Raw genomic sequence first — 17,579 nt, forward strand, 5'->3', positions numbered from 1 at the left:
CCTAAAAAGCGGCACCGGTAAAGCTAATTTCACCTCCATGATCGAAGATCTAGGCCTACGTAAGGTTAACTCCGACAAACCTTTCTTTATACAGGTCATGGTTTTTAACTTTTAAAGTCCAGAAACTGTGTTGATTAGATAATCCAGAGAATACACATCGCTTTCGACTGATGGTCTCCTCGCTCGGTCTTCAAGCTTCGGCGGAATGCAATTATTCTTATAGTCACCTTTTATGTGCGAAGGTTTCAGTTTGGAACGGCATTTTTAGCTTTTCCGAAGACATCCGTCTTGCCAAAATCGACTATAACAGGGGAGAAGCTGGTCTAAAACATCGTTATTGCATTTTAGGTCATTGGGAACAAATTCACGCGTATGAATATTGTCTTAAGCGACTGCCGAGTAGGAAGGGATAAGAAAAGGTTAAAAATAACCCTCAGGTATACACTACCCAAGAGGGTATGCAAGAGATTAAAAATAACCCTCAGGTATACACTACCCAAGAGGGTATAGGACAGATTAAGAATAACCTTCAGGTATACACTACCCGAGAGGGTATGCAACAGATTAAAAATAGCCCTCAGGTATACACTACCCAAGAGGATATAGAAGTGATTAAAAATAATCCTCAGGTATACACTACCCAAGAGGGTATAGAAGTGATTAAAAATAACCCTCAGGTATACACTTCCCAAGAGGGTATAGAAGTGATTAAAAGTAACCCTCAGGTATACACTACCCAATAGGGTATAGAGGAGATTAAAAGTAACCCTCAGGTATACACTACCCAAGAGGGTATGCAAGAGATTAGGAATAACCCTCAGGTATACACTACCCAAGAGGGTATAGAAGAGATTAAAAATAACCCTCAGGTATACACTACCCAAGAGGGTATAGGAGAGATTAGGAATAACCCTCAGGTATACACTACCCAAGAGGGTATAGAAGTGATTAAAAATAACCCTCAGATATACACTACCCAAGAGGGTATAGGAGAGATTAGGAATAACCCTCAGGTATACACTACCCAAGAGGGTATAGAAGTGATTAAAAATAACCCTCAGGTATACACTACCCAAGAGGGTATAGAAGAGATTAAAAATAACCCTCAGGTATACACTACCCAAGAGGGTATAGAAGATACTAGAAATTAATCCACTACCCAAGAGGGTATGCAAGAGATTAAAATAACCCTTAGGTATACACTACCCAAGAGGGTATGCAAGAGATTAAAGGTAATCCTCAGGTTTACACTACCCAAGAGGGCACGAAAAATTGAACTCGCACTAATCTATATCAGGAGACCGCTTCTTGTCTGTACTCTTTCTTTTGACTGAAAGTTGAGGCATACACTATTATCTTATATCATTATTATCATTTACTAGTTCCCGAATGTCTTTGTCGAGCTCGGCTATTCTTGACTGACATCCTTGCAATTTCCCATGATATTTCGACTGGAGGCATTTCCCGCCTAAAGTGTACGGTCGAGGGCGATTTGATTACGCATCAACAACAAGATTATGTTTTAAGACCTCGTGAATCCATCTGCTGGATTTCTCCCTGTCTAATAAGTTCGGCACAGAGACCACTTGAAGATATAACATGCATGTTGTTTGGTTACCTGCCGTTGAACGAACAGCCTTTGTTGGCGCGCTTGAGACCTGCTGGCGGGACAGAACGTATTGCAGTCATCGCGGAATCGACGAAACAATTCATTCTTTGCAAAAGCTTTCGGTCTGATCTCACATTAACTTTTCGTTAGCACATACTAGGACTTTTTGGGGTCGAGATTGGATCCCGTAACTATAGAAAGCTCAGCCGATCGATCGAAGACTTCAGCCTCCATGATAATATCGCGCCAAGTGATTTCAATGCCACATTTCTTGTGTTTTCGTAATTGAAATTCAAGCATAGATGCAGTATTAATTATTACGTGAACCTTTAACTTATAATCAACAGGTTTAAGTCACTGCATAGACACCTACCGACCGCAAACGTTGATGTCATTCTCTACACTGATGACAGAAATATAGCGCCTCCGTAGAATGCATGCTGCGAATTGTTTTCGTGGTCAAAGCTCCTCATGGCAGATACGAACACATTTTATCTAAAATGTAATTACTGGTGCCTGAATTCTCCCATAGTAAAAACCCGAAAACTCGGCTATCTCGAACTCTCAGTTAATTTCATCCAATTTTGTTTACCCTTGGCTCAGATTTTTCCTATAATTCAAACTTTGTAAACGTCGATCGTAAACGCCAGTATTACAACAAAGCTTACTGACACACCAATCTTTCTGAAACCATTTATGAAAGCTTCATAAATTTAGCGGCTGAACTTCCCAAACTATACCTTCTTTTCAAAGCTTATAGAACAAATGGATGTAAGAAAGTCACTGCGGACTCTGCAAGAATGTTATAAACGCGATCCCTTACTGATTATCTACAGCTTTAATGATTAAATTTAGCACCAAACCTTAAATTGCAACTCAAATCTGCGCTTACTCGTTTCATTTTACCTTTCTCTTCTGAATTGAGTTTATGAGGTTCTACTATAATTGCCAACATTTGTGCTGCTTTTTACTGAGCGAATGCCTTGTGGTCTGCGACATTAAACCCTTTTATCGATGAAATGCTGTGTCTTTTATTCTAAGTACAACTAAGACTATAAGCAATAGACTTGAAGCAGTACTTGTCGCTCACGGAAACTTTGTTCAGCTGTGTTTCGTTGGCTACCCACCTTCTTCAAGCGTCAACAGCAGCACAACACAAAGGAAAATAGGGCATGTACTCTTCTTCAAGCGCTGAGCATGAAAAACTCTCATTGTGAAGGTGATTGAATGATCCAGCATGGAGTGATTTCTTGCGACTAAAAATTCATTTAAAGCGATGACGCCACACCATGTGGATTGCAAGATTATGCAAATTTACTAAAACAAAATAAACTAAAATATGCAAACCAGTTTGAACTTTACTTTTTCACTGAGTTCTGTCACGTGCGGCACAGATGTTCTTATGGTATTTGCTGTTGACGCGATTAGGACTAGACAAAAAAGCATGTCGCTCATCCCTCTACTTTCGTGAAATGAATTGACTACGATACACGAGTGATGAGAAGACCCTCTATCAGTCTTCAAAAATAGTTGCAAGTGAGGTAAGTTTGTTTTGTCATCTGAGTCGGTAATGTGAAATGACCATCGCAAAGGGATTTTTAAACTGACTTTCCAGCGTTTTGGACTCGCTCTGACGAAGGGATAATGATCGAAACTTCAACTTTAAAATCCTTTTACGATGGCCAATTCACTCGCTCAGAGTGACTTTATTGTCTAAACCTACGCATGCATGATTCCAAGTTTATGCTTGCATGATTCCGAGAAATTACAAAAAAAGGAAACTGTCTCGTTTCAAATGGAATCTGTGGCTAAATCACTAAAAGTTCTTTACGGGATCACTGATTGAGAAAGGCACTCTACCAATCTACACAATTTTAAGCCACATGTCGGAAATCTTTAGTCGTCTTGAACAAGCAAAGTGACCCCAGTTTCTGAATGACGGCCACGTCGGGTCACAATAATGAGTGCTCCAACAAGCCCCAGAGATATAGTACCCAAGACCCCCGCCAACACTCCAACCAACAAGACCGTCTTGGATTTTTCCTTGATTATAGTTGGAGTTTCACCTGATTTCATGGCTGAAAACAAAAATGATGACAATTATTGCAAAAGAAAAAAAAAAGAGAGAATTGTAGAAATCTTGGCGGCAAATATTTCAAACAAAGATTTACTCGAGTTTTTGAATACACTAAAAGAACAATTGAATTATCCTTTATTTCTGGCACACGAATTAGCTTGTTAAACAAAAACAAGGTGCTCGTTCCTTTTAACCGCCCCTCCCTTCCCCGACCTTCCTTGCTCCCCCCTAACTTTCTCGCCCTTTTCTTCTCCCGTACCAGTTCCTTAGGAGTCAAAATACCAAGTTACCAAGCCTGTGCACAGAAATGAGACCGAGAGTAACCTTGTTGTGAAACAAACCCAGTTATTTTTCAACTAGGTTATCTGCAAACTATGCTGTCTTTTACTCTATGAGAGGTTTCATATATTTATCCCTTTTCAAAGCCCATAAGATATATACAGGTATTTACTAGCTTGTCTAGGTAAATTTTTGTTTTCACTTTGTGGCGTTCGGTGGCAAAGCTGTAAGAGGATTGGGACAGATTGGTGGCTCCGACGCCAATGTTTTGCTTGTTTTTATTTTTTGTCTGTTTGTTTCTGTTTTGTTTTGTTTTGTTTTTTTTTCATTTAGCACTCAATAAAACTCCAACGACGCCGGCTAAAACCTTAAATTTTATTAACTCACCTTTATCTTGTTCATTAGTCATTTTGATTGGTCCGACGTACAGTTCAGTACGATATTCGTCGTGGATATTCCTCTTTCTCCTGGACTGATTTCCCTCTTCTTGACATCCCGAATCACATTTGGACTTCTCGTCGTCTGAGCGACAGACAGTCAGCTTGCAGTGAATGTAAACGTCGTCGTATCCTTTCTTAAAACGAAAGGCCACAAAGCTGAAGTTCTGATAGGCTGATTTTTCGTATTCGTACTCCAAGTATCTGTCGCGTGGGCAGCTAGAAGGAGTTGACATTGGCGAGAATTTTGTTACTGTCAATCTCACGATGAAATGCGAACGTGTGCGATGTTAAAACCATTATTGTTTGAAAATTTTGTAAACCTAAGCTGAGTGAGTAGAGTTCCAATCAAGGTGTGAGTGTAACGAGACAAAAAGTTAATCTTCTCTTTTCCGCTAATTCAGTTTCATCGTCAACAAAACATTAACGAGTAATCAAACCTTTTTGATGTTTTGTATATGCACCAAATATTAACAGTGAAATTGTCCTTAGCCGCCCCAAAAGTGGTTCATGTTAGACAAATGATTTCAAGCGCGAGTTACAATGAATATGTAAAATTAAATTTTCCAAACACAAGAGATTGTTGCTATATTTCGAAATTCACAGTAATTTATTCCATTGTTTGTAACGATTACGCCGTCAATTTTAACACGCTGTACTGTTTAAGACTGATTGACATGTTTTCAGACAGTCTGTACACTGTCATTTTTGTGAGGGCACACCGTACCTATTCCATTACAAATGCTGCGTTAGCAAAGCATGTTGGGCCACAACTTACCCTTGCTCAATCATTTTATGGTCTGGCTTAGCATTGTACTCTGTTGAAGGTGTTGCTTTGCATTCATCCGGGAACAAGCTCAAATCCGAGTCACCTGATTGCACCTTCAAGCTGATGTACAAGCGCTGACTGATACCAACCAAGAGCGGGAATTTCGCTATTTTTTTAAAGTTTTCCTTATCAGTGTACATGTTCATAAGGTAAGTGAAATTACCGTAATTCTCTATCAAAAAAAGAAATAAGAATGAAGAAAAAAACATTTGGCCTGAGTGAATAAAGAGTTCGAGATCCGTGCTGTAAGTTATGGACCGAGTATTTTCCGCTCAAATTTATGGCCAAAGCGCAAGGCACGCAGGCCATAAATTATACTATAACTTACTGTACGGACTGGATAAACAAGGTTGGTAGGATATCTATCATATCTCTGGGTTTAAATAGAAGGGGAAGATTTCGATTTAATCAAATTTTTGAGTTTAGCAGGCCCTGTAGTACATGAAATATGGCCCGCTAAATTGACCAGCCATTGTGCAAGTATTTACTAAAGTACTGAGCGCAATTACATAGCGCAAGCACTTACTTACTAAGGCATAAATTGAAGTAATATAAGCAATATACAAGTGTTACAAGTCATGATGAATAAAAATTAAATGAATTTTTCACCACCTCTTGAAGAAAAGGTAACAACTTTCGGCTGAATGGGAAACAAAATGATAAGATTGAACAGTTATCCTCCATCAACGATAGAGTCTGTCATCAATTTCTTGTCTGTTACACACAAAAAATTGTTAATAAGCAATTTTTTTACTTTGAAAATAACAAATTCTCTGTCATTTTTTAAATGCATTTGCTGAAAGATGTAGAGTACAAAGAAAAGCTTGATGTAACACCAAACGTAGTATTAGTACAAACCTGCGTCTGTAACCACCTGGACGTAACGAGGAGAATATGACACTTTGGAGAGAAGGGTCTTCTTTTGGTATGAACACTTGAAGGGAAGTATTCTTGTGCTCTTTCGAGTGATGTCTGCCTCATCAACCACATCCCTTACTACTGCAATGATCCTGTTACTATATGACACCATCTTTCCATCATCCTCGTGTTTGGTCTTGCATTTTTCTAAGCCAAATCTGAATACAGCCTTGGAGTCATCTTTATAAACGGGCACACACGCCTCATCTTCAAGATGAGTTACATTGGTGTCAAGGCCGGGGTAGTTTTTGCTTTCCACAGTCACTTCAATGAAATCACTGTGGCATGCAATTTCTAGGTCTAAAAAAGCAAGGAAATGTGCTCGTATTTATATTTAAAAAAACAACAACAACAACAACCAAAAGCTTTCTGTAATGTTTTTTTGTTTATAATGTTTATCTGAATTTCCATAAAGGCTTTTTTTTTTAATATTCTTTCAAGAAATGGTATTCACTTGTGTGCGGGGACTCTGCTCAAAGATTTACAACAAAACAAGTAAAGAAATACAAACTTTCCCTTCCTCGCTTGGTACATAACTCTATTAGTCATGTATTTTACAATCCCAGAGAACTAGAGAGACTCTTTTTTAATTGTGCGTATAATCATAAACATACTTACTTGCTGCATCATCAATCACCATTTCTCCTTGGCTGGCATTTGTGGGAAGTTCTGAATTCGTAAGTTGACGAGAACAAAGCAAAAAAGAGAGAGATAAACTCATTACAACTACTACAACTACAACTACACATCCTACACTCATTTCTATGTGTAGGATGTGACATAATCTAATTTGACCAGCTAAAATGAGCTGAAACACGGCATGGCGTGGTGCGATAGCGTGACTTGGTGCAACGTTGTGACACCGGCTTGAAGTAGTCTGACGTGACGTTATGATATGCAGCATTGCTTGAACAACATCATGAATGACCTTGTAAGAAAGTAGCAATGATTCTGACAAACTCAATTTGTGTTATTCAGTGCTTGGGAATAAAGCAAGGTCAGACGACAAAGAATTCATTTGGAATTCATTGTTCTTCTTTTTCTCATAATCATTTCGCTCAGCGCGTGAATAATCATTGCGTCGGTAATCAGTGCGTGAACAGTCGGTTCAATTATTCTATTGAATCTCACACCGAGAAGGTTGTTTTCAGCACGCTATGCATCTAAAGATATGAGGCGTTCCAGAGAAGATGGAAGATGCGGCCTTCATTGTGCACTTAAGACTTGATTTGTCTGTGAAGTAGAGTGTTCCTTGTTCTAGGGAGGGACGAACTTGGGTCTCAGAGAAGAGCCGAAACTTGACAAACTTTCTATTCGCTTTTCAAAGTATCTTTTAACCAAACCATCATCGGTTTCCTTTGTATTTCGGTACTTTTTCTGCAAGTTAATGGCTGGTTATTTTGTTTACAACGAAAACAATGGCGTTCTAAAATTGGCAATAATTTATCCGCGGCCAAGACTGTAGACCGTTGTGTGTCGAATATATGAGTAACAGAGAAAGGCTAATATAAAAACTTATCGGAATCGCATGAAAACTGTACCCAGTTTTGGTAATAAACTTTATCATGATAATTTTATTGATCAGTGTTTTGAATGATGAAGAACAAGGCTACACCTACCTTTATCTGGGCGAATAGAGTGTCTATGAATTGTAAGTCTTACTGAGCAATGACCTTGTCGGTGTTAACTCTACATTAGAGTTGTAAAATGTATTCGAGTGCAGTATATAATTGGCTTAGGGCGTTCCAACACTAGCAACACACACACACACACCCATTCAATAAATTCGTCGAGTACTCTCGAGATTACACAACCAAGTTTTAAAATATTTTGGTCGAATATCTGAGTTAACAACTCATGATCTAGAGGTGCCAACCGAGATCGATTTCAATATGATAGTTGACTTATGGTAATTAAAAATCTAATATACAGCAAGCCCACTGCAATGTCGACAAGGCTGTTGTTGATATACCAGAGGTTGAACGAAGAAAAATCAGTGCCTTAAGTGTGAAGATTGAATAGCATGCGGCGAAGGGTAAGCTGAGACTTGACAGTTATTGATATATACAAAATGAGAGAGACAGTAAAATTTGTTATGTATTCATAGAAGACCGAAATTTGTGGATTCCATTTCCAGCGATGTTGTCTTCGTTGCACTGAAGGCGTGTGTAGCAGTAGAAATGCATGCCTCACGAAAGTTTTCTAAATCCATGAGGAATATGTAACTGATCAAAGGTAACATATAATAAGAGTGGAAAAAGGTCGTGGATTGATCATGAAAACAAATGAAAAACGAAATCGCGTGAAGCCCTAATTGGTGAACAAATGACTTTCCCGCCCCATCGATTAGACGTTTGAAAACAAATTTAAGTGTGACAGAGATACTAGAACGTACCTTGTGTACATGAAAAGTTGAATGCCACGAAAAGGTTTAAGAAAAAGACAAATATATGCCGCCCCATTTTCTACTGCCAGAGAAAGAATGATACAGTAGAATGTGCTCGGTGAAAAACCTCGCCTGCAGAATTGACACTCTCTTTATTTGTTGCTCGCCTGATCTGGCGGTGACAAAATTCCCAGACGAAGGTTTCTTGACAATGCTTATTGTTTTTACCTGTATGAATACTTTGTGACACATCGACCTCCACGAAGTCACAAAAACAAAAGAAAAATGAAATTCTAATAGGATAATGTTGTTGGACACAAGGAATAAAACAGTGGCCCTTCACTGTATGAACACCTTTTGTGAACCGGAAATTAAGGCAATCCTGCTGTAGTTATTAGCGTTTGTTTATTCACAGGAGCCGATTCATAATCCTTTTATTATGGAGGCTGTCAGCTGGAGTTTACTTTCTATCGTTATTAAAATTTCCCATGCAATACATTTTGTAAATACTATAAGAACTTCTGTGCTGTCCATGACAGAACATTAAAAAAATAATGTTCAAACTGGTTTGCATATTATAGTTTATTTTTAAATAAAAATAACTGGAGCAGAGCTAAGATTACGAAAGTCGCCTATCAAAAGCACTTTATACGATGTCTTGTCTGTTGGTAATAAGGAGAAAGGCTATTTCCAAATGTTCAAATAATTCTAAGATTTTACGATGAATGAATAATTATCCAATAAGTAGCCATACTGAACACTTATTTAACTGGTAAGCAGTTTTTGCTAAGTTTTTCTCTAAGGAGTTTGGTCTGAACGGCTGTATTCATGAGACGCTATTAATATTCAATCTCTTTGTAATTAGCTTCTTCACGTCCGGTTTTTATAATAGACACAAAGTTATCACTTATCTCAAAATGTTCCTCTAAATGGCCACAGGGCGCCTCTCTGATGTGATCGATGACCATGGCCTTCAGGACTATTAGGGATTCTTAATCCAATACAGCACTGCCACACCAAAAAATCATCTCTAAAATCATACGAAGCGCTTTTAAGTAATGCTGAACGAGACACTAAAAAAATGGGAGTTCAAGTAGCCTAACAGCTTATATGTCATGGAGCGTAAAGTGAAGAAAAGCAAATAACAGTAAGATGAACTAACAAACAACCAAGAAATTTATTTATAAAGTAATCCGACAATTTTCTAGAAAGAAATCGCTGGAGCCAGTCTATACCTCATTCATAAAATTTCCAGAATTGGTAACAAAAAGTAAATTTGGGACAATTCTGACACACTAGTGGTAAGACGTCGAGCATGGAAAAATTGGCGTGCAAAGTGTTATGCATTAAATTCAGGATATCGCTTCATCCAAAATGCAGCCTCTACGAAATTGGAAGTAGAATCTTCCTCTTTTCTTCCAAAGTAATAAAAACATTTACCACACAGTGGAGAAAACAGACACCTACTCCGATCTGCTCCAGATCCGAAAAGAACGGATATTTTAGGGCAGTCCCTGGTTAAACTTAGAGGCACGATTGTTATCCACGTGTAGTCATCAAACATGATGCTCCCATTTAACTAAAGGGGGTAAGTTTCTAAAGAAACTGTGAAATAGTATAACATGGTAATTTAGTATTATCAACTGAGTTGATAACGTAAATTGGCCACCGTTAAGACATTCACTCTGACGAAGGGCTAGCAATCGAAACATTAGCTTTGAAAGTATTTACGGTGGCCAATTTACGTTATCATGCTTTCATCAAGCCCAAAAGGAAAAAAATTATCATTTCTATTCTTGTTTCACTTGTGCTGTTTGTTGCAAAGGAAAAACGATGAACTACGAGCAACCCGTCGACATTAGGAACTAAAAGCATTTACACGTACGACGAACAAAAACTGACAAAAAGTTATAATTGGATTTTGTGGTCACATTAAAAATATGACGGGTGCCAATGATGAGATTCTAAAATAGATAAGTAAGAAAATAAATATATCGCCCGTGCATATTTTAATGTAGACTTCGAGCAATTGCTAGTTTTGGGCGAAGTCTATCGCGTTAGTCAAGAGAAAAAAATTCCGTCAACACGCAGCGTGCTAACGTCAACATCTTTTTTCCACTGATTTTGATTTATTCGCGCAGTGAATTTCGCCGTAAAGCAGGGACTGCTACAAGTCTAGTTTCAATAAATTTCAAGAATATATATGGAAATTACATGTAACCGAGTTACAGCTTGATTACGTATGAATCTTGAATGCTATTGGACCCTTACATTTATGACGATGTCATTAAATATTGAGCACAGAACATCAAAGTGTGATTTACGCCTACCATTACTTCAAATAATTCGAAATTATTTAATGAATATTTTCTTAAGAGAACGATTTCCGAAAAGGGCAATAACTACAAGATATACCCACTTCCAGTAAATAATTTTTATACGTCTAAAATGTTATACTCCTGAAAATCGGTAAGAACTTCGTCATCGTTATCCAAAAACAAGAGTAGAAAGAGAGATAGAGAGAAACAACAAATTAAAACAAAAACAAACAAAAGAAGCGTACACACACACACATGACGTTCGCGTGAAAGCAAACCCGAAGATCACATTGAAAGAATCTGGTCGATTAACATGATAAAAAACGTTTCAGTCAAAAATGTCAAAATGTAAGCGTTGTATGTCTATAAAACAGCTGGATAAAATCCGGTTTTAATGGACAGCCTATAATGACCGCAAAAGACAAGCATCAAGATGGCTGTAATACATGTTAAATTGGCAGTGTTTTCATTTCTCTTTGGTTTGGCTTTAACTAAAGCTTGCGATACACTTTTTGGAAACCCAACCCAAGCAAGGAATCAAGATCGAATTTTTGCAGGAAAGCGCATTTCGTCTGACATGATTCCAGCATATGTCCCCGATGGCATATTCACCGTTACTGGTTGCCTGGACAGTTGTTTACGGTTTTATCACTGCACCTCCTTCGATTTCATGCAATCCTCAAACTTTAATGGGAGGATCTGTAAGATTTACGGCGGTAACCAACAGAATGTGCGTTTGGCGTCCAAGCGCGATTGGATCCATTTTAACATGAGTTCTGCATTTTTAAGACAGGTAAGCTGAATTGTAAAATTATATTTAGAAGAATAAGCATAACTTTGACTTTTGAGTAATAGTACGTTAGGATTTAAATGAGAAGAGCGAAATTTGATGCACTTTTACGACCAACTAAGACATATTTCGTAAATCGTCTCATCAAATCTTCCTAGTAGAATTTAACGATTCCCATCAGGATAAAATTTATCAGCGGGGTATTTCTCTAATTTGTCTTAATTTTACACTTGGCGTGTGTCTTCACTAATGAAGTTACCAAAATGTAACAAAATTTCATTTCCATTTTATTACTAAAAGAAATATGATAATAAATATGTGCGTACGACGCCCGATTTCACGTCGATTTCCAGTCCCGCGAGTGTTATGATCTCCCGCGGGTATCAACCCCTCACTAAGTTGAATCGCTTCGATCTGGATGTCATGGGAAGATATGTAGATAAATTCCACCCATTTGATCAGAACAAGGGTTCATAATCTCTAGATCAGAATTTTGTGAGCTACGACATTTATAGATACCTGTAGGTTCACTTGCTCCTTGGAATTTATAATCGCCAAAAAATATATATCATGATGTCTAGTCCGATGCTAGATCGAACGCACTTTACAAATCCATGATTATTACTAGTTTTAAATCACGTTACAGGCCTGCAGCAGCGTAAAAAAATATTCATGTCCCTCACAAAAAAATTCTATTGCGTCGTGTAGATACATAGATGGCCATCATTTGAAGGTAAAACATCAAAACTATCGACAGAAGAGAAAACAAACCAACAAAGCAAAACAAAACATAGCAAAACAGAACAAAACATAGCAAAACAGAACAAAAATCTGGCGAGAAGGGGAACCATGAACCTGCTACGGTGGAGCTGAAATGAATACTCTAGACGTCTAAAAAACTTGTCCAGAGTGGGATTCTGGGCTCACATTTACTACCACGGACCCGTATTCAGCTCACTTGTGAGAATTTCTGTCTAAAATCAGGTTGCTTGCAAGATTGAATGCAACGTTCCCCGCCCGTATTGCTACAATTCGCTGCATTGTATCAACTGCATAACAGCTTTCAAGTGCAAACATTTATTAAAAATCTCTCGTTACCTTTGTTATTATTATTTTGGTTTTTTTTTATATTTTATCAGTAGAGAACAGGGTAAGTTAAACGAAATCAGGTCGGACATCCACAAAACAATTATTGACCAGAAGGCTTCTTTAAGGCAGATTTCCTATAACTTTTTTTTTTTCTTAACGATTTTGTTTTAGCAAAGACCATAGTTAACAATTCAATCGAAGTAGATTATTCTCGTTTCAGCAAATTAAGCGATAGTTTTGGCTCATCGTCGTTATTACACTCAGCCTTACAATTAATTCTTTCTATTTAACTAATTCTTTTATCAACACGTTACTAACTGCGGTTCATTAGTAAATAATCAAATCTCTTCCAGTGATAATGAATTCAATACCGCCTACGCTTGTTGGAAAGCTAAATTATTCTTGTTTCAGAGCAAAATGTCAGGTCATTTGGTCAAATTGATTTCACAGTATTCGTACGGTAACACTTTGGTCTTATCCCCAAAGTCTAACAAGTTAGCCCAAGGCTTTTGTCTACTCAACGAAGCAACCACAAAATCACTTATTTACTTCTCAGTCTTCCCAGTCAAGTATCTCCAATTATCTAAAAATGGCTACCACAGGCTTTTTGAAAGTTTCCTGGCTTTTATTGTATTGCGTCATGTCATCAACTCGAATCATCAATTCCTGTCAACAGAATGGACTATTAAGGTTTAAAGAAATCATTGATAGCAATAGAATTGGTGGACATCGATTAGCAGACATGAACATGATTGTTTTTGAAAAAGATGTGTTTACTAACCTACAGTACTTAGATCTTTGCTTGAGAATTAAAGTTTGCGCATCTATTGATATAAAAAAACAGAATACGCAGAGAAGTTGCAGATTAAACCGCGCAAATCCAAAGTATTTTATCATAGAAAACGACGACTGGACACATATAAATGTGAGTTCAAGGGCGTTAGAGGAGGTAAGTTCCGGTCCAATATGTGCCATTCTGTTCACTTCTTTTGTAAGGGAAATGCTGCACTCAGTCAGAATCTTGCAGTTGCAACACGTTTTCACTTCGAAAGACATCTTTTGATTTTTAATGTTGATAAATACTCGAAACTCGAAAACTACGAAAGATAATCATAGTCCAAAGCAAAACTGAGGAAGCTTTTAACATAAGGCCTGATCTTTTCTTCCGTCATTTTTTTTCAATCTGAATTTTCATAATCACTTCAATTGTTTCTTGCTTTGATCAATATTTCAATAACATCTTTACCTTTCAGTTCAATAAATGATTCTTACAAATGCTTTCAGAGAACAAAAAGGTGGTACTTAAATTTAACTCAACACAAAATTCATACCATCCTCTCGGTTTTCCTAACAAACCATACATATCCATTTGAAAGTGAAATCAAAATTCTATGTTCAACACTTATCCTTGTTTTAAATTCATTCCAACTCCTCGTTAAGCCTTGCGTTAATTTACTGGTTTACGTGGGTAACCTTTGATTTACATAAGATCATAACCACTTCTTAGAGTTATTGAATTTACTGTATTTTTTCTCTTCCCTCTTTTTTCATTGCTGACTGTTGTGACATTATCTTTGCATTGACGATAAAAGTCCCGGGTTTTTGGATTTACATGTTTATCATCTAATATTTTATTATTTACGAACATACTTTTATTGCTTTATTTTCCGTATAGAAATTCATAAGTTTGCCATATTTGCTGCAGTGTTAGGAAGAGATTTTGTATTCGAAATGATAAAATTTAAGTTAAGAAAATTAAGTCAGGAAAATTGCACCTGTTTCTAGTTTTTTCCTGATTATACCCTTTAAATAAGATCAATTGTCAGTCACACTTGTAAGGGTTTAGAGTAAGCTATGTTAATGATCATATCCTCTTTTAGTTAAGCAATATAATATTGCACCGCTTTTGATAGAACGTGAACTTGCTTTCTGTTATCTGTTTCATAGCATGTAGTTCTCAAGGTTACAGTGCAAACTGATAACACGAAAAAGGCAATAATGTTTTTTCTGTTCCAGATTCTTGCGTCGGCAGAAGACGAATGCAAAGAGAAAGACACAGGTAATTTCATTAAAATTGAAAAATATATTGCATACCCATAAATCACTATCAGTCAAATAGTCGATGTCAATAAATTAACTTCTTAGGTAACTGGAGACTGCAGCCGTTCGGATTTGTGAAAACCTGTATGTCAATAAAAGGAAATACGAAGAGAGTACAGCCAACCACAGTGATTGTGAGATTTAGACTGACAGGAGTGGGAATTTGGCTTTCATGACTGCAAAGGCCTCTTCTTTCACATTATTGAAGAGTTTGGAAGAGGGTTAAAAATCGTTCATGAGCTGCAAACTATAATATTATAGCTAAAACTTTAATATTTGTCATTAAAAGCATGCATAGAGGTTATAGAGGAACCCGCTGAGGTTGATTGGGAAAGGAGGAATCTGGATGTGCCAAAACAGAATTTACTTCATTTTTGATTTTTACCCTCTCCCCAAGCTCTGAGGTATTTCAATAATTCCCCTAAAATTTCCCGGCAATTTTTTTTTTCTATCGCATCCCCTTAATATTCTGTATTCTGTATTCTGTCAGACATGTTTAAGCGTACGTGTCTATGGGAAGATAAAGCTGGAGGAAAATATTCTATTCTATAAACACATGGCATATTAACCTTAATCTAAAACTCTCCTAATCTTCCCTCCAGGTGAGTTTCGAGGAAGATCACGAAAGCGGAATCATATGAAATTAACGTAAATTCAACTGCGGCCTTCCTTGCAAACCTTTCCATAAATTTCGTAGATTTCGTCGATAGCCTGTCGAATAAGCGAAAATTTCGCAGTTTTCGTATATTTCGTTGGGCCTATCCGTATAACTATTTGAATTAATCTCGTAGACTTCGTCGATGGTCTTGCTCATTTCCGTAAATTCCGCTGTTTTTTCTATCTGCGTTAAATCCTGGACATTACTCCCCAAAATTATGTACAAGGCCTTGCTTGGTTGAAGAGGGTCTGGTCAGCCTACGTGACAAAAAAGCTAATGTCAAATACGTATTTCACTCGCAATGGAACTGTAGACATTAGAATGAAAAGTTTTATTTAATTGGCATGAAATGTATTTTTTGCAGATGAAGCGAGTTCCACTTTAGAACTTTCGTTACAAACGCCGACTGCTGTGTCACTGGATGAGTATTGCAAGACCAAAGCACTAACTGTTGATTCATGTACTCAGAAGAAGAAGCAGAGAAACTGTAGCGGAGTCTGGGAGGCTCGAATTCTTGCAAATGGATGGTGTTGTGTTGACCCAGAAAGTTCAAGCCAACACTGTTGCTGTCCTATCCCACAGTAGATACCTATGCTACATTCATTTCACATCCTGTTCTACTTTGGAGCCCTTTTTAGAGACTGCAGTGGGAGGCTTACCATCTGCCTGACATTAATTATAAACACGCAAAGCATTGCTACTAAAAGAAATTTCAAGCGCCTTTTTTTTCTGTAAGCATGTGTGTAATGATTAATGTGTAATAGTTAACCACGATTGTGTAACTTCCGTTGGGTTATGAGATGCAAATAGCTCAGCAGATCAATTTTCTTAATCGAGCGACGAGATAACACGTGTTAATATAGTAGCGTTGATTACTCGAAAGAAACCGAAAGAAAAGAGTTAAAATTGGAGAAAGAGGTATGGTTTGTAGTTGTAATTTGTATTAATCTATTTAGTTATAGTATTTCTCTTATATTATTGCTCGTGATTAGTGTTATTTTGTGAATTTCTAGTACCGTGATACGCCCCCTTTTGCGTTGTTATAGTACAATCGATTTTCTGTGCGAATTATAGTAATAGGCCTTTCGTTGTAATTATCCTTTCAGTTTTTACGTAATCAAGTAAATCAAGAAATTAAAGAGCTTTGATCGATACGAGTGGCTTACTTGGTTTCAGTATAAAGTCCTATCTAAATATCGCGTTCGGAGCAACGATGGAATGTCTCTAGATCCCTCCGTCCGCTACAATGTGTAATTACTTTTTTTTCAAAAATATTTGTTTCGAAGGATTAATTAGCTTAAAAGAAAAATAATACTACCGAAATTGAAAGAGAACTAACATCAAAAGAAAGACATGCTAGCTATTTGCCTGTACAAAGCCGGCTATCATGATTGTACCATGTTGTTTGAAAGCGCGCTCTGACGAAAGGCTAACGTTTGAAAAGTCAGCTTTGAAAATCTTAACGGTGGTCAATTGACGCTATCAACTCAGTTGATAATACCAAATTGCTTTTTTATACTCTCTGACCGACGTGGCACTACAGTTTCTTTAGAAACTCACCTCCCCTATTGTTTGAAAGACGTCACAATAGGACTTAGCATGTTTACGTCGGAAAATCAAATTTCCTCTACGCCCACGCGTATAAGGTGCAGTATGGTAAATTTTTTGAAGAGAATTTTCCCAAAGCACTGAAACCAAAAGAGCAGCGTATCCACGTAGAAAGAACAAGAAAGTCGAAATAATTTATAAAAATACTATTGTAAACGAGGCTTGAGAGAATTTTCAACAAATGACGCCATCTTGTTTAAGGGCTAATTTTTCAAAGTGAACTTATCCGTGACACATTTCATTCTAAAAGCATTAATAAAACATTCAAAGCTTAACAAGCAAATCACATCACCAAGTCGTGAAGCTTCCTGGTCTGATTCAGCAAGGTTGAATCCAGAAAGACAGTTTACCGACCGCATCAAAACTTCGCATAATTAAACACTAAACATCTATAAATTCATTTCCAGCTTCCAATAAGATATGGTTCTAACTGTTCAAAGGACGGATATTCAAAGACTAAATCGCTATCAATCAGATAAGT

General features: G+C 37.3%; 3 protein-coding genes across 3 annotated transcripts in view; 1 reads left to right on the top strand and 2 right to left on the bottom strand.

The window, feature by feature from the left end:
* Window positions 1–2,913, bottom strand: part of LOC149043632 (uncharacterized) — a 15,960-nt gene extending 13,047 nt beyond the window's left edge. The window contains exon 1 of the mRNA XM_089210429.1: window positions 2,737–2,913. Within this exon, the coding sequence (XP_089066555.1) occupies window positions 2,737–2,848 (112 nt within the window). The 5' untranslated portion in view covers window positions 2,849–2,913. The remainder of the gene's footprint in view (window positions 1–2,736) is intronic.
* LOC113687117 (ZP domain-containing protein) lies at window positions 2,902–8,752 on the bottom strand. The gene is made up of 6 exons (XM_089210464.1): window positions 8,545–8,752; window positions 6,768–6,818; window positions 6,090–6,449; window positions 5,181–5,403; window positions 4,353–4,621; window positions 2,902–3,687 (listed from the first exon to the last, which is right to left on the bottom strand). Exons 1-6 carry the CDS (start codon window positions 8,609–8,611, stop codon window positions 3,506–3,508), a joined length of 1,152 nt encoding a protein of 383 aa, XP_089066590.1. The 5' UTR covers window positions 8,612–8,752; the 3' UTR covers window positions 2,902–3,505.
* Window positions 8,753–11,151: 2,399 nt separating this feature from the next.
* On the top strand, window positions 11,152–16,642 carry LOC113687118 (uncharacterized). The gene is made up of 3 exons (XM_089210493.1): window positions 11,152–11,646; window positions 14,749–14,791; window positions 15,855–16,642. Exons 1-3 carry the CDS (start codon window positions 11,287–11,289, stop codon window positions 16,073–16,075), a joined length of 624 nt encoding a protein of 207 aa, XP_089066619.1. The 5' UTR covers window positions 11,152–11,286; the 3' UTR covers window positions 16,076–16,642.
* The last annotated feature ends 937 nt before the right edge of the window (window positions 16,643–17,579 follow it).

This window comes from Pocillopora damicornis, chromosome 6 (assembly GCF_964200805.1).
Source record: "Pocillopora damicornis chromosome 6, jaPocDami1.2, whole genome shotgun sequence".
Classification (NCBI taxonomy): domain Eukaryota; kingdom Metazoa; phylum Cnidaria; class Anthozoa; order Scleractinia; family Pocilloporidae; genus Pocillopora; species Pocillopora damicornis.

Coding starts and splice junctions, on each gene's coding strand:
- LOC113687118 (XM_089210493.1), top strand. CDS start 11,287: ATGGCTGTAATACATGTTAAATTGGCAGTGTTTTCATTTCTCTTTGGT. Junction 11,647..14,748: donor GTTCTGCATTTTTAAGACAG/GTAAGCTGAATT, acceptor TTTCTGTTCCAG/ATTCTTGCGTCGGCAGAAGA. Junction 14,792..15,854: donor ATGCAAAGAGAAAGACACAG/GTAATTTCATTA, acceptor TATTTTTTGCAG/ATGAAGCGAGTTCCACTTTA.
- LOC113687117 (XM_089210464.1), bottom strand. CDS start 8,611: ATGGGGCGGCATATATTTGTCTTTTTCTTAAACCTTTTCGTGGCATTC. Junction 5,404..6,089: donor CCAGGTGGTTACAGACGCAG/GTTTGTACTAAT, acceptor TTTTTTTGATAG/AGAATTACGGTAATTTCACT. Junction 4,622..5,180: donor CATAAAATGATTGAGCAAGG/GTAAGTTGTGGC, acceptor AACTCCTTCTAG/CTGCCCACGCGACAGATACT.